The sequence below is a fragment of the Alligator mississippiensis genome, chromosome 9 (genome assembly GCF_030867095.1).
Source record: "Alligator mississippiensis isolate rAllMis1 chromosome 9, rAllMis1, whole genome shotgun sequence".
Taxonomy (NCBI): domain Eukaryota; kingdom Metazoa; phylum Chordata; order Crocodylia; family Alligatoridae; genus Alligator; species Alligator mississippiensis.
In genome coordinates, this window is record NC_081832.1 from 42,795,021 (window position 1) to 42,812,716 (window position 17,696).

Sequence of the window (17,696 nt, forward strand, 5' to 3'; positions counted from 1 at the left end):
CATGCTCTCCAGGCACCCCAGGTAAGCACTCCTGGGGTTTCTGGGGCCCAAACCTATATGTCCCAAGAATTGCCCCATCAATTCCTGGGGCATGTAGGATCAGGCCCCTGAAGCTCTGGGAGTGCTTCCCTTACGAAGGCATGCCCTAAGGATTCCGATTTGGGGTATATAAAACTCTGCAAGCATGGAATCCCCCATTTGCAGAGGTGCACCCTGAGTGCTGTCTTGCAGGACTGGGCCTCCAAGGTGGCAAGGCCCTGAGCCTGTGGGATAACAGGGAACACTGGTTACTTATGCTCAATGAAGTAGATCCGTTGTGTTGAGACACCTCCCAGCTCAGCTGATCTACATCATTTAGCAACATCTGTGTATAGCCTAAAAAGTAATTAACGTGTAATTTCCTTTGTGGGAGAGAAAAAGGACAATGATTTCCAGGTCTTTAATGAGAAATTTTCATTTGCAACTGCTGAGAGAAAAATGTGAGGCCTACAAGCAAGAACTGAGGTAGTTTGAAACTGCAGCAACTCTCAGCAGCTCATCAATGCAGTATCACAACCATGATTTTAACACAGGATTTCTAAAGCCTCATTTAAAAATGTTACCATCTTGTATACCAACATCCCACACCAGGATGACACCCAAGCCTGCCTTGCATATTTACAGGAGGAATATTACAACTCAGAGTACAAACCTAAAGATAGTTCTGAACTTATACACTTCATCCCCATACGCAACAAACTTAACTTTCAAAAACCAACACTTTCACCAGATAATGGGCACAGCTACGGGCACCAAAATGACCCCACAATATGTCAACCTTTTTATGAGCCACCTGGAAGAAGAGTTCCTCAAGGACTACACCATCAAACCCATACTATACTTAAGATGCATCAAGGACACTTTCATCATTTGAACTGAAAGAAATCAATCAGAGATTGCAGGTTATCACAAATTCAATAATCATCACCCCTCCCCATCAGACTCTCTCTTGAATACTCCAGCACCAACACTTCCTTTTTAGACACTATGATCACTATCCAGAATGGTAAAATACAAACCACCATATACAAGAAACCCATGGACCAACTACACAGAACCAGCAATCGCCCTAAACACACCAAGAAAGCTGTAATATACAGCCAAGCCCTCCAATAGCACTGAATTTGCACTGAGAAGAACACCCATCACATCACCTCACAAATATCAAAAGCGCTTTCACCCAACAAGGACACTCCTCCAGAGAGAGAGTGCATGCACTTTTGAAAGAGCCACTTAAATACTATGTGAAGAACTGCTGCAGTATAGAAAGAAAATCCCCATGAATCGCACACCATTAGTTATGACATATCACCCCCTCCCTAGAACCTATGCGGAAAATCCACAAGCAACTACAACCCATACTAGAAAAAGAACCAATTCTTAAAGAGATCTTCCCAGAGCCACCCATCCTAGCCTTTAAACAAGCAGCAAACCTTACCAACCTCATTACCAGAAGCAAACTTATGGCCCAAAGCACACCGAATGGATCCAGACCATGCCAAGACAAGAAATGTAAAGCTTGCCAAAATATCTCTACCACCCCCACAATTACTACACCCCACAACAGAACCATCAACATTCCTGGATCTTACAGCTGCACCTCCAGAAATGTAGTACATCTCATCCAGTACACTAAACGCCCTGATGGAAAATACGTAGGAGAGACCAAACAACAACTGCGCACCAGAATGAATGCACACTGGAAATATAACAGACAGGAATATCCAATTACCTGTGGGGGCACATATCTGAAAGATAACCACTCTCTCTCCAATCCCTCAGTTCTAATCCTAAAAGGGAATTTACAAAACCCCTTTTGCAAACGAGCCTATGAACTTCACTTCAATGACCTAGCGGATACAAAAAATCATGGACTAAACACAGACATTGGATTTATGGCACATTATAACGTGCCTAACTTTTGATACCCCAGGCAACTTCTCTGCTATTTACCAGCTACATCTTATGACCAGGTCTACATTGTCTGCCCACCCCACTCCTGTTTCTCATCCATTGTCTGCCACAACTTGCATTTTCACTGACTGGCATTCTTGAATACAGGCAGTCCTCAACTTACAACGTTTCGAGTTACAAAGTCTATAAATTGACACCCTGTTTCAACTTTGACATCAGTTTCAACTTTACAACGCTTGATCTGACACCACGCCATGCCAGAGAACAAGTTTGCCATGTCACCCATTTCCCTGGAGAACATCTGTCCAAACTTCCTTGGACAATGACCTTTAAGAAAGCAGACAAGACTCCAGAAAAACCTGTAGCTAAGACTCTTGAGAAGACTCCAGCCAAGAACTCTTCAGAAAGTCCAAAGTCACCTCAAAGAAGTCTTTCCAAATCTATATGATTGGTATTTACAATATAAATACATTAAATGTAGCTATATTACTCATCTATAATTGATTGAGTACAAAATTCTGGGTTATTTTTGGTGAAAATAGGGTATCAGGCCTTGGTTCAGGACCCAATCCCCCATTTATAACGCTGTTTCCCAAAATCGGTTCCAAGTTGCAACATTTCAACTTAAGATGTGGTTTTCAGGAACCAATTGTGTCCTAAGTCTGAGGACTGCCTGTACTGACCTCTGGCTTCTATTCTATCCCATCCAGGAAGAGTACATAACTGCAGACGCTTCCTCTGCCTGAAGAAAGATGTTTGTACCCAAAAGCTTGCAAAGAAGAGTTTTTTCCAACTATTTTAGTTGGTCTAATAAAAGATATCTAGTTTACTCAAAGAACCGTGTCACTTAAAAACAGTATTTTAAGTATAGATGTCAATGCTGATGTGCCCATGTAAGTAGCTAAATGAGAACATCAAGGACCAGGCTCAAGTCAGTTACTTTAAGGATGATGTACTTTAATTCTAATGTTTTTTCTGCCAAAGAAGTAAATGTAATTAGTTAGATCATTTAAAGCACTACTCAAGCAGTATGGGCATAACATTTAGAAAACAAGTAAAATTTAGTTTTCCATTTCCTTGTACACTAGAGGCACTGGGAATAAAAGAAAGCTAGAATGCTTATTTCTTCAGTAGTTTCAAGGTTCCAAGGAGATTCCCCATTCATCTAGACTGGGACTCAGAAGGCTGAGAGGACTGGAGAGTTCACAAGTATGTTCTAAAATTCTTTGAGTTATTTACAATTAACAATCAAGTTCTAAACACAATTAAAAAAAAAGTGCAAGATTCCTGCAGCTGATCAATAAATTCAGAAGCAAATTTTGACCAGATAACTGCCAGGCAGCAATAAACTCCAAACAACAACTGAACTGATTGTTTAATTTAAAGTATTGCAGGAGTGTTTTCCATAAAATTTAAGTGACCAGGGAGCAACATGGGGAAACCAGGAGAATTCCCTGGAAGGCAGATCATTAGGACATGAAAGTAGGGATGTTAGTACAATTCAAATTATTCTGGTTATTCAAAAGGCATTTAACTGCACAAAATATCTAGCTTTTGAAAGCTAACCTTGAAAGAACACCAAAAGATTTTTAGAAGTGTCCAGAGATGAATGCTGAGAAGTGGATTAGATAAAATTTTCAATCTATTAATAGAATCTCATGATTTTGGGACATGGATGAGGAATAAGAGATTAGAAAAAATACAAGAGTTTGAAAAAATATTTCTTGCAGAATGGTAATGGAGCACCTTGAAAACGAAAAATCAACTGTCACCAAGTGCATGTATTTAAAGGATCACCTAGAGTTAGTATATATTTGAGTCTCTCAAAGTAACTTGGACAGATATTGCAAGCTATCAAGTTCTATTTTAGATTAATACACCCATGCATACATACCTTAACCCTTGTAAAGCCTGATACTTGGCCCTATATTAAGCACACAGCATTTATGTTTACCAATCTTTTACTGCAATATAAGTGAAGTTTGCAATCAAAATAGTTAATGGGCAAGATACATATGAGAAGTCTTACTAAATCAGCACCAGCTTGGAGCAAAACATCCGCAACATCAGTATGTCCGTTTTCACAGGCGTAGGTCAAAGCTGTGTCTCCGGTTGCTGTTGTAGCATGGACATTAGCTCCTATGAAGACAACATTAGTTTTACTGCTTACTGTAAATATTGCCCCCCCTACCCAAACAGTTCAGTTGAGCGAATCCACTAACAAAAGGAATAGCAACCTTCCTTCCACAACAATAAAAATTACAGTTTCTCTCTCCTATTTACAGGCAAGCTCTCACTGCCCAATGAAATTTAACTTAATGGGGAAAGACGCCTGCAACTGTGGGTGAAGAGTAGGGGCAGGAATCAAGGGAAGTCTGGCACATCTGACAGTAGTCAAAGGGAACAAAATTTCCCCTACAGCACTGAAGATTTTGGTCCTACAGCATCTCTGAAATTATCTTTCTTTTTGTAATTTGGTTTGACAGTCTTGACTGCACTGACTTACCTTTAGTATCTACTCTGCAGTAGACTGTGTGGATATCTACATTACTAGAAAAGTTACCGAACCAAATTTGGAGTAAATATTATTACTATAGGGACATAATATTTTGATATGCCAATGTAATTCTTTTGTCAGGTTATCATTCATATGGTATAACACTGAAATAATTTAACGACCTACATGACAGCACTCATGCATGATTTCCCTATTGTTATAGTAGGAATTATTTTGCTATCAAAACCATCAGAATGATTTATTATTTTCATATTTCCCAAAAGTGTTGTTAGCTATTTTTACAAACACCACTGATGCCAAGGAAAACCTCTTGGCTTCCTCAAACTAGGCAATACCTGCAGATACACTAACAGTAATATTAAGGGTGAAGACAGCTTGAAGCTTTTTTGTAGTTATAGTATGAAGAGACATTGATTGCCATTGTCTCTTACCCACAGTTTAAGGCATGTCATTTTCCAACTTTACCAATCTGATGACTTTTATAAACATCAATTTCACTTTGGGAAACGTACAATTATTTTAAATAAGCCACTTGCTCCTAACAGGAATAGATGTACATGCTATTAACAAAAATTTAAAGCTCTTCTTCTGTAAAAATCTCAAATTGCAAACATAACAGAATATAAAATGCACTGATCAACATAACCCCCTTTCCCTTGTAGCAATATTTCAACTAGTTTGTTAATCTGTAAGCTTTTTGACATATTTTGAGACCCACCTTTCATGCATTTTTGCTCCCCATGGTCTAGTTTCTAGAATATCAATTGTGCTCATCTAAAAAGACTTATAGTCAAAGTTAAAATGCGACTAGCATATAAGACCATATAAGGTAATTTAAGACTAATCTCCATATTGAATGTGGGGTACACGAATGCATCTGGATACCTATTGTAGATAGAAGCAAGTCTTTTGAAGTTAGGGATTAGGTTCTTTATAGTATTGTACATAAAATTGATGGTGAAAAGGAATGGGCAATTTTTCATTTTTTAAAAACATTTGTAAGGATAGCATGTCCTGCTACAATGTAGCTGTTATTTGCTAATTCATATAGTCCATGGTTTAGGGCATAGTTTCTCAACCTGTGGTACACATACCCCTGGGAGTACACGAGACAGGCAGGGAGTACACGTGTACCCCTCAACACTCTCGCCCTCTTTTCCTCTTAAAACTATGGAAAAAAATTCCCCAGGAATAATTTGGCATTCAGCCCTCTTAGCTTTGGCCAACACGACCTCTAGCCCAGCTACATACTTGGTGTGCACCCCTGGTGTAAAAGGTGGCAACCCTACCCACACCAGATCAGACATCTGTCATAGCACGGCCTTATAGATGCAGGCCTTCTTTCAACATATGGCACATTAGTCTGTAAATATAAAATCCCCTGGAAAATTGAGTGTTGCAGTACTTGTTAAAGTTTTCAGAAGTTAGGGGGTACTTGCTACTTAAAAGGTTGAGAAACACTGGTTTAGGATTAGCATGGTCTAAATTACCTTTATGGCAGCCACTTAGTACTTTGTCAACATACCTGCTGCCAGTAAATATTTCACTAATTCAAGGTGACCCTCTTGAGCAGCCTCCATTAAAGGTGTAGAGCAACCAAGTTCTATATCAGCTCCGGCCTTAATAAGAAAGTCAGCTACTTCAGAGAATCCTCCACAGCATGCCAGGGTAAGAGCTGTTTCCTGCGTTTCTTCTGTCTGTGCATTTATATTTGCTCCTAAGAAACAGAGGTTCAATTATCAATCAAGTCAGGCAGGTCAACATCATGGGCATCTCTCTTCACATTCAGTTCAGTTTTCTAGCCAGTATAACTTGAGAGTTTGATTCTTCCCATGCACTAGGACTAATCAACATCTGAGCAGCCACATACTACATGGGTCCTCCCCAACCACCCCACCAAAGCAGGCAGGTTGTACCACACTGCCCCCCCCCCAGAGAGTGAGGGCAAGAAGTAGAAGCTGTAGGAGGGTGTGTAAGCCTCTAGATCCCAGCTGCAGCAGCAGCAAGAGTGATGGAGGGGAGTGACAACCAGTTGGGATATGCAGTTTACAAGTTAATAATTTTCAGGCTGCATACAGTCCTGTAGTTGCCAATTGGACAACCTTTTATAGACAAAGCAATTTTACAGTCACGTTCAATGGCAAACCCTAACAGGCCTTTGTACTCTGACAAGTAAGGTCAATACTTAGTTATTTAAAGTAAGATTACTGTAAGTAGAGGTACACCAATACATCAGTTCATATCATATCAGCACCGATAAAACAAAAATTGACATTATTGGCAATTGGCTTTTTTTGGCTGATGTCACCAATGTCACCAATAAACACCACATGCATGCGCAGCCACAGCATGCACAGGGCCAGGCTGGCAGCTTGGAGAGCAACATCTGGCTGGTAAGTCTGTTGGGAGGGCTTGCGGGGAGGGGGGGGGGGGGCATCGAAGCCCCCGCAACACAGGACAGTCGCAAGCAGCTTGTCAGGGGGCATAAGACTGCTCCCACCAATAAACACACTGTGGGAGCCATGGGGGGCATGAACCCCCCAGATCTGTGTGCAGGGCAAGGACAGGCTGTTGCTAAAGGCTGGGACCAGGGATGGTGCTGGGCTCTTCCTGGTGGCAGGGCTGGGCCAGGGCTATGCTCGGAGTGGGAAGTGGCAGTGCTGGGAGGAGGACCTACAGGGTGGTAGCTCCCACTCCCAGCACCACCACTACCTGTCCTGAGCACAGCCCAGACCCAGCTCCTCTGCCAGGAAGAGCCCTGTGCCCCAAGCCTGCCCTCACCCCATGCACAGATTCAGGGGGCACATGCTCCCTATGGCTCCTCTGGGGGTGTGTGCAGTGGCAGAAGCCACCCCCACCTCTCCCAGATGAGCCACTCATGGCTCTGTCCTACACCCAGTCCCACTCACTCCCACACCACAGGGGCCTCGATCTGCATGCCCCTCTTCCCACCCCCAACAGACTTATCAGTTGGATGCTGCTCTCCAAGATGCTGGGCTGCATATCAGCAATCAGACTTGTATCAGCCTATATGTCTCATTAATAATCGGCCACCAGCAGCAGCCCAAAAAATCTTTATCGGTGCACCCCTAACAGTAATGCTAAAAACTACTATTAAGGTCCAAAAAACCAGTAATTTATAACTCTTGTCCCACCTTGTGCTAGTAGCAATGCCACCATCTCCTCATGGCCTTCTCGGGCAGCTTCCATCAGCGGAGTATAGCCTTCATCGTTAACTTCCTCAAGATTTGCTCCCCTTTCTATCAGTAGAGCTGCTAGCTCTACATGTCCACCACAAGCAGCCAGTGTCAATGGAGATTCAAATGAATCTGCAGGCATGTTCACTTGAGCACCGCTGTCTAAAAGCAAACGAGCTACTTCCACATGTCCATCCTAAGAATAGAGCAGGTGTTAAAGACAAAATCAGAAACATTCCAATTCAATTAAGACGCTATTGTTACAGAACTTATCACACCAGGGTCTGGAAAATGGAATTATAAAAAAATCCATCTGGTAGATCTGAGATAAGTAAAATATTGTTCTAGAGTACAAAACACAAAATCACTGGGTTCCATTAGAAAAGGAACGTACAACATTATTACAAGTGTTGCTACTAATAAACAAACTTAAAAAACTCTTGATTCAGCTAAAACAATGCAATTTAAAAACAATTAGTTTTTTTATTGTCAGAGATTTAGGACTTCTTATATACTTGCACTGAAAAGCATGCTAGGCACTATAGTAATATCTATGATACAGGATATGCTAAAAATAATTTTTAAGCTAAGTAATCCTCCCACAGTCAGTGACCACTGCCAATAATAAAAAAGTGAATGTGGTAAGACAGTAGAGCTATAAATAGTTTTAAAAATTATTCATTTAACCTCCTCTAACTGTATTGGTTAAATGGTTAACCAACAATACAGCAGCTCAGACAGCTGCTGCTGCGAGCCCCGCCCAGGGACCTTTGACAGAGAGGTGAGGGGTGGAGGTGGTGGCAAGTCAAGCCAGACAATACAGCCCACTGAAGCCCTGGACTGGGAGGGAGTTAATTGCTTAACAGATGAACCATTAGGTAGTCTACTGTTTTCCTCCTTAACCTCACAGCCTATGGGAACTAGCTCCCTCACCTTTCACCCTCCCCCTCTCTTGCTTGCCCTGCTGCTTTCTGGTTGCTACCAGGACACCAGGCTGCTTCCCAAGGTCTCTCCTCCCTCTGTCCCTTTTGCTACCCCCTCCCCACTCCTGTGGGCAACTAGGCTTTTGCTGCTGGCTGGGTAAAGTATTCCCCAGCTTGCAGCAGCCAATTTGTTTCAAAGAAATGCCATGATATTAGGGCTGTGCGAAGCTTCAGTCACTGATTTGATCAGGCGGAGATTCAGTTCAATTCGGCGGTCGAATCTCTGAATCCAAATTGAATCAGAAGACCCTTTAATCTCTCCAAATTGAACTGGAACCCTCCGAATCGATTCAGAGAGATTCGATGATACAGACACATACACAGCTTGAAATGTCTTTCCTACATACCTGAAGGTACCAGGCAGCTCATGAATGCTGAGATGGTGGGGCAGATGGAATGCCCCACAGGAGCATGCAGGGGTCCCCAGCGTGCTTGGTGGCAGACCTGGAAGTGGACCAAAAGCACTTTTGGTCCACCATGGAGCATACAGGGAGCCCCCAGCAACCGGTGCCTCCTGGGTCTGGGGGGGCACCCAGGGTCCCCCTGTGGCCAACTGTTAAGCCAGTGCAGAGGGGGAGGGGGATGAGGGAGATCCCCCACGCACTTGGTGGCAGACCTGGAAGCGGACCAGAAATACTTCCAGTCCGCTTCCGGGTCTGCTGCTGAGAACATGGGGGGGCCCCCCCATGCTCCTGTGGGACACTCCATCTGCCCCACCATCTCAGCGTTCACAACCCGAGCCTGGTACCTTGAAGTATGTAGACAAAACATTTAAAGCTGTGTCTATGGCCAAATTGCTGATTCTCTGAATCAGCATCGAATCTTCAGATTCGGCCAAATGGAGTCAGGACAGTGATCCGAATCAACAAATCAAATCACTGTCTGCAATTCGGGCCGAATTTGATTCGGATTTGGATATGGCCCGTTTTGCACACCCCTACATAATATGGCTGCTTGCTGGAGAACTGCCCAGCAAACAGCCCTATCTTGGCACTTCACTGCAAATCTCATTTTTCACGGGGGGGGGGGGGGGGGGGGGGGGGGGTGGCGGCGGCAGGGGAAAATTGCTTAATTTTGTGATTTTCAGGAAAAAGTGAAAACAATTTAAACCAGGTCCTACTTATAAAAAAAACAAGTCTGTCCAACTTCTAAGAAACAGGATATGCCCTGCAGGCCACACCAGCAGGGGCCACACCAACAGGGGTCACAGGCCCCTGGGCCACATGAATGACCTCCTGCTGCACTTAGTGCTTTAGGTCTTTAAGCCTGCTTGCACACATTTAAAAAAACAAAAACAAAAAAACTCCAAAACACACACTTTATCAGAAGCAGCAGCACGTTATTTTCAACCCAGCTCTGCAGGATCTGTATATATCAGGTGCTTTAGCAAGGCTTTTTGGCTCTTATCTAATAGTTGAGTCAATCAGCTATTAGATAAAAGCACCAAAAGCCTCACTGAAGTACCTGATCTATACATACATTGAGTGAGCTGGGTCCAACTAATGCACTGCCTCTTCTGGGCATACGCTGGGTTCAGCATGGGAGTGCATGCAGTCTGAAGTGAAGTTTTTTTTTTTCCATTTGGGCAAGCAGCCCAAATGCTTAGATTGTGGTTCAGGTCTTAACACACACAGTCCTGAAGCACAGCTTCTTTGTATGATCCCAAGATGACTGCTGATGCCCATTACAGAAATCAATTAATTCAACAAAATTCTGATCAAATGGGAACAAGACAATGAACAACTCTTTCCCTCCCAAACACTTTAAAACCTCAGTTCAGAACATTATTTCAATAAATTTGATTTAAGCAAATGTTTAAGTATCTTGTTGAACTGCAGTTTTCCCTTACATTTAAACAAAGCAATATTCAGGAGAGACTTTACCCCCCAAAAAGTCAACTACAAGTTCAATTCAACTAAAGTTAATAAATAGACCCAATACAATCTGAACTCAGATCAGGACAAATTGAAAATCCCTTGGGTGCAAAGGATAGTAATTTATTCTCATCCTTCTAAACCACTGTGTAGCAATTCAACATTGTTGACCTTAAAATACTGTCGTCTCACTTGAACCAGAACATGTCTGGGCCATATCCAACAAATAGCAATAGACGCTGCTCCCCTATCACTTAATCTTATTTATGGAAAGCCACACAGATCAATTTCCTCTTCAGTTCTTTTCCAAGTCTACACATCTGACCAGTTCAACTCAGATACAACACAGACTCAAGTGACAGCAATAAGCAGATCACACACACGTCTACTTAGTCTGGCCCACGGTTATCAAAAAAGACCATCTCAAGCTCTAGTATGAAGACCACAGATGTTCCTTTGACAAGATGACACTTTACAGAAAAAAGGTAAAAATCATCCCTGCAGGAAGCCACGTTTTTGTTCTAAAGCTGATCCTAAATAATATGATTTGCCCTAGGAACTGAACACTCTCACAAATCACCTCATCTTCCATGCCAAGTGGAAGACCACACTTGTGTGTGAAAAAGACATAGAAACATCTTAAAAAGCTAGAACAAAAAAAAATCCCATACCAAAACATGGCACCCCACTCATTTTTTCCTCTAGAGAAGGTGAGAAAAACATAGGATAATATACATGTTATGATGCTCGAGACACTACTGGAAAGCTCTCTTAACAAGGATGAGTCTGTAAAAATGTATTTAGAATACAAGCAGCCTTCCTCCTCAGTATCTTCATGTTCAAAACACAGGAGTAAATGGCTTTGGCTGTTTAAACTGCTGAATTATTCCTCAACACTACAAGTCAACTGCATTCTATACTGTACAGCAGGAAAAGCTACATATAAACTTCTTGACATTTTTTTTGCCTCCAGAAAGTAAGAAGTGAGAGCTATGCAGTTTTCTTTAAAATATATTTTAGAGATCTGCCTAGAAGGACAACTAAAAAAAAAGTTATTTTGGATGTCTGATCTATAAAAACTTGTTTTATTTCACCCCAATTCCTTTTACCACTTTTTCAACCAAGCTGATTCAGTAAAGGCTATTTACCATGCAGGCCTCCATTAGAGCTGTATGCATCTCATCTGTTTTATGTTCTTGATCAGCTCCGGCTTCAAGCAGAAAGCGAACCATATCTAAATGGCCTTCAGATAAAACAGAACAAAATTAATTAGTTTATTCCAAGCTTTACATGGTTCAGTCAGAATTCTCAAATATCATAATTTAAGTGCTTGCAGATTCCAAGTTTATGTAATTGTAATATGTAAACCACAACACTTTTAAGAATGTCAAAACAATTACAATGCACAAACAGATGACAACTTTAGGACAGCAGTTTTATCCAGGAGATATTACCTTTTGACTACACAAAGTTATTAGAGTTTCTTTTAACTAATTAATCAAGCTTGATAAAGAGACAGAAAAATGCTGTTCCAACACTGACAACTATAAACAAATTAGCAAGTCTGTCTTTTAAGCCTCAGTAACTTAAGTATTCCTACTTAGAATTTATCTTCAAATTAAAAAAAAAAAATGTTGAGAAGAAACATCTTATTTAGAGGACAAAAAGCTTACCAGGAGAAAGCTACAAAGTACTTAACCTTTCTTTTACCACAGTAGCATTCAATTTTTTTTGTGCTCCATTTCAATTTAGGTCCATTCATCGCATCTGATAAAAATAGACTGCTACCTATGAAAGTTTATGCCTTTCTGAACCTGTTTATCTTTAAAGTGCTACCATGCCCTGCCTTCTACTTTCACCTATATCAATCACATTTTATTCAGTGCAAAAAAAACAAACAAACAAAAAAACCCACCCAACAAACCAAAAAAAACCCACCCCAACCCCCAACACCATCTAGGTGTTTTTATGGCCTCTCTCGCTCTAATAGCTGTATACCTCACAATTAATGAGTTTTATTATCTTTCCCTACAGGGAAGCTAAGGCCAGAGGGTAGTTTAAGTGGCTCACTGAAAGCGACACAGGAAGTTTGTGCTGCACTGACAACTAAATCAATGTATCCTGAACCTCTGGCCACAGTCATTTCTTTCAGATCATCTTTTCAACATAAAACTGCACTCATGGTATATAAAGGATCAAGTATACTACCCTTCAGAGACCAAAAGTCTACTGTACTGGTGAAAGTTCTTCATCATTATTTGTTTAACTACCATTAATATTGTTCTTGGTTATCTCCAGTTTCTCACCCCAGAGACAAAAATCAAGGGGGGGGGGTCCATTATTAGGGACCCACTTAATTTGCAGTTTTGCAAATTTTGGGAAAACTGCAAAATCTGGAATTGTTAATTTTTGCAGATTTCACAAACAACAAAAAAAATTAATAAAAATACAATGCTGGCTTCCCAGGGGGAACTAGACTTCCTCACTGCCAGGAGAGGAAGCCACTGGCTGGTGGGGCAGTATGAAATGCAGCAGACAAGATGATGGCTGCCTGCTCATCCCTGCTCCCCACTGCCAGGGCCTCTCCACCAATCAACACAGAGGGGGCAAGGCTGCACAAAGGGCAACCAGCAAACAAGATGGCAACTGCCCCTTCATCAGGGTAGATAAAATAAATAAACAACCAAACCACCAACCAAACCCCAAAAAACTCATTTTTTATTTAAGTCAGATTTTTTGATTTCATCATATTTTTTATTTTTGTTAAGATGCATTAAAAAACAAACAAATGTATACAAATAGTTTTAATTCATGTTAAAGCTCAAAGATATCATGATGGAATAGGGATTATAACTTCTAATTATATACTATGAGACAATATATTCACGTAACCTTTATAGAAAAGTTTTATAAATAGGTCACAACAGGCCATGGACTAAATTAGAGGCCCAATCTTATGGGGTTCCCAGAGGCTCCTAAAAGATTAGTAAAGATTAAAGAAAAGCACTCTATGCACAATGCACACAGCAGTGGTGTAAGGTGGTGGCAGCTGCCGCTGCATGCAAGTTTCACCACCCCCTGCATTCTGGCCAGCTGGGCAGCATCTGCGAGGCCCGCAGAGGGAAGCCACTGCCCCCACCCCCGGGAGGTGGCGGCACAGGGTGGTGGGTGGTAGCGCTTCATCCCCACCCACCCATACCCTCTAGCGAGCCCCTTTCCGTGTACCCCTGGTTGACAACCCCTGATCTAATAAAAGATATCAGATTCACCCAAAGAACTTTGTCTGCCTGTGGAATTTGTGGTAAATTGACACTGAAAGGTAAACTAAGGCCAATCTGTTCTATATGCTGTTTAGTAAGTAGGTGGGTGGTCAGGGCATGGGAACGCAGAGATCAAAGACAGTCTGGAGATACTGCTGGTCAAAAGATTCCAAATCTCCTGTATAAAAATCTACAAACAAAATCTAAATGGAGGAAGACTCTGAAGATGGCAACTTTTTAAAATATTTTACCCCCAAATACTAGGTGCAGGAACTCAGTTTTTTATTCATCGGTCCACGATGAAGTCTAATGCATAAGTTCATATGATTATTTCACATTCTAGCAGGGAACGTAATAGGAAAGAAGGGTTGCTGCAACTTAACCTCAGTTTCTGACTTTAATAAACTAAATTCAAAATAGCACTGCTCTGGTTAGGTTATTTAAGAAATTTCTAACCATGTCAAAGGCTGCCTGGAAATTTTAGACTGAGCACAAAATTAACCATAGTGCATATCATACAATTTAAAAGAACATGGCACTACATGCAAGTGCAAACACAATAACATTTCTTCTTAAACATATTTAAATATTATACCTTTATAGCATGCCAGTGTAAGTGCACTTTCTTTGAACTCATTGGAGTGAGTGTTGATTCCTGCACCATATTCCAACAGTACTCTTGCAACCTCAACATGACCTGCACTGGCTGCTTCCATTAAGGGGGTATGTCCATTCTCATTATGATCTTCTATATTAGCACCTGCTTTCAACAGCACTTTTACTATGTCAACAAATCCTCCAGCACAGGCGTAAGTGAGTGCTGTGTTTCCTAAGAGAAGGGAAAACATACAAAAACTTACAATAAATGTAATCCTTCATGCCTTAACCAGTCCCAAAATGTAAAATAAATCTACTTAAATATTGAGACTATTTTATTTAGCCTCTCTTGCACCATTCCTGTACCACCTTCCCTACCTCCCAGAATTCAAGTTTCTAAATTGGTAAAACACTTTCAGTGATTTTGTCAAGCACTCATTTACCTGTTCAAATGCAATACCTCTAAGCACAGTTTCATTCCCCATCTTCATTTTCAAGAGGAGCTTGACCATAAGTACCTTAGAACATTTCAGCAGACTAGATTCACCATCTTCCCTCTCCAGAGCTTTTGTGATTTTTAAATCACAGCTCTAACACATATCCAGTGCTGGCAGAAGTCATTCAAGATGCCACTAAATAACTTATGTCAGTTTCTTTCCTTCTTTTAGACTGCAATGAGCTTCCTTAGCATTCCAGTCTCTCCACTCTAGTTTTGCAATCATGACATGCCTGCAACTTGTTGCAAATTTTCCTGTAATTAAGCTGTAATGTAATATTTACTGCAATTTGTTATTATTGATTCTTACAGTCCCTATGTATTTGAAACTCATGGTTAGTTAATTCTTTATTATGCAAAATGGTCTATTTTATAGTTAAAAGCAACATATTGCTTTTGTACTCTAATTAGACAGATATATGTCAGAAGACTTCTGGAACTAGCCTAAGCACATATTAACACATTACGAAGAAAAATGTAAACGGGGGGGGGGGGGGGGGGGGGGGGGGGAAAATCACTCAACAAATTTAGTTTCCAGAAATGGTATTCATTTAAAGCATCAGACCTTATTTTCAGCCAACCAACTCAAACAACCAAATTATTTTTTTCCTAATTTTAAAAATCAACTTTTGAAACTGGTTCTATTTCAGTTTACAATAGCAATCTGGATAGAAGTACAAATTGGAATTCAGGTGCTAGTTCTTTTTTAAAGTCTGAACAAAGGGGTTACATTTAACCATTTAATTTGGAAAAAAACAAAAAACCCCAAGAACTAACGAGTGCCAGGCAAGGATTTTTGTAGGTGCTATTATGTACTGAACCAACTGCATCTGCATGGTTAGAATAGTTTTTAAATGCAGGGCATTCTTCCTCAGGTCTCAAATTAATTCCAAACATTTTAGTCAAGGTTAGTTTCTTGACGCATGGAAACATGACGCTATGTTTTTGCTTGGATTTCTTCTTAACATACCACTATCATACTAAGGAAACGCAAGTATTAATTACTGAATTATAACACTAAATAAGAAAAAAAAACAACCTAAAATTGGTATATTTTATTGCCAACCCTGAAATATTGCTTTGGACTATTCCTCACTGGATTAAATGACTTTACATTAAAGTTAACATCAACTTTAAAGAAATACCATCTCGTTTCATTCAGCAGTTTAGGTTCAGGTAAAGCACTGAACAGGAATGTTTATTAAAAATATGTAATAGTGAAGTTTGCTATATACTTTTAAGTAGTTCACACACTATTTTCTGTAACAAATGCACGTGGATACCAGATCCTCCCAAACATGCAAATCAGAGGAAGAGGCTGATTAACATGTGCCAATCTGGTTAGTTCTCCCACCAGCGATTCCACACTTACCTGTTGAAGACTGAGCATTGACATCGGCACAATGAACAAGAAGCAATTTTACAATGTCAACATAGCCTCCACTGGCAGCTGCCATCAATGGAGTTATGTCTCCTTTATTCCCTCGATCTTCAACGTTTGCATGCATCGCTAGTAACACCTATATAAAGCAGAACAAGTTCACTTAGTTCTTAAACACCAGAGTTAAAAGCTACAGGTAGCATTTAGAACTTGGAATCGATCTATTTCACTTCCCTTCCCTACTTCTAAACTCTCTATGAAAGCGCTGGGAGACAAGTAGGTATGGATCTGTCTAAAGCCAAATTGTGATTGCTACATACACTGACTGAAGCAAAGGACTATACTGTTTTCCTTTTATGCTGTCATATTTATGAATTAAAAAAAGAAAGAAAATATTGCAATATACTATTCCAGATAAAGCGTAAAAAAAGTGTTACAACTGATAACTTTTACACGCATGTTAATGATTCCAGAACAATTATTTCCATACCCAAGTAAACAGGTTTCTTGTAGCACACCAAGTTAGAGATAAGCAAATTAAACTGGGCTTCTTCATTATTTGTAATCCACTATTAGTAATTGCCATCAGTGGAGAAGGTAGAATCAGGATACAATGCAAAACTGGCCCTGGGGTCAGAATTTAGTTAATGTAGGTATGTAAGCCACGAGAAAAAAAAAAAATAAAAGCAACTGAGAAAGTGATAACATAAAACAAAAAAGTAAAGTAATTTTTTTGTTTTGTAGTAATCTTCAGAGGTTAGACTTTAAACATACTTGGCCATAGAAGTAGACTTCATCTAATATGCCAGGAAACTAGAGGTAGATCAAAGATAATATACAGGACATACCTTTTAAACAGTATAATTTATGTTGCAATATAAATTTATTACCTACCCTTATATAAAAGGCATAATTTAGTGAAAAACCTGACAATGTTTACAGCAGTAACCTTTACATGCAGTAAAAAGTTAACGGTATTTGTTGTTTTACTTAATACTCCAATTTAGAAAACAACATTTTCCTAATCAAAAGGTGTAAAACTTTTACTTGTCAAAGTACCTCAGCTGTATAATACTCCCTGAGGTTAGATCATAAGTTATTGTGCATTTCCTACTTACTTGTGCCAATTCATAATACCCAGCTGAACAGGCCAAGCAAAGAAGGCTCTCCCCTTCTTCAGTATGTTCATTTACATTTCTTCCTTCATCCAATAGCTTCCGAACAGCATTTACATCCCCATCTGAGCATGCTTCTGCCAAACTGCGGCTGGAAAAATAGTTTACCGTATAATCAAAACGCATGCACAATTCCACAAGAGGCAGGTAGTCGGTTTTGATACAATAAAATCAAATGCACAACAGAAGACTTTCACCTAAGTGAACTAGACACATTAGCTGGCTGTTAATACTTGAAGCATTTTACCAGAAAAATATAGAA

The 17,696-nt window shown here is 40.3% G+C and overlaps 1 protein-coding gene across 8 annotated transcripts in view; it reads right to left on the reverse strand.

Annotated features, from left to right (window-relative positions):
- ANKHD1 (ankyrin repeat and KH domain containing 1) overlaps positions 1–17,696 on the reverse strand; it is a 175,630-nt gene that overhangs the window by 75,252 nt on the left and 82,682 nt on the right. For all 8 annotated transcript variants that reach the window (XM_059733404.1, XM_059733401.1, XM_059733400.1 and 5 more), the window contains exons 4-10: positions 17,378–17,525; positions 16,251–16,398; positions 14,381–14,614; positions 11,674–11,768; positions 7,627–7,864; positions 5,997–6,188; positions 3,983–4,092 (exon numbers count right to left, since the gene is read on the reverse strand). In XM_059733404.1, the coding sequence (XP_059589387.1) occupies positions 3,983–4,092; positions 5,997–6,188; positions 7,627–7,864; positions 11,674–11,768; positions 14,381–14,614; positions 16,251–16,398; positions 17,378–17,525 (1,165 nt within the window). The remainder of the gene's footprint in view (positions 1–3,982; positions 4,093–5,996; positions 6,189–7,626; positions 7,865–11,673; positions 11,769–14,380; positions 14,615–16,250; positions 16,399–17,377; positions 17,526–17,696) is intronic.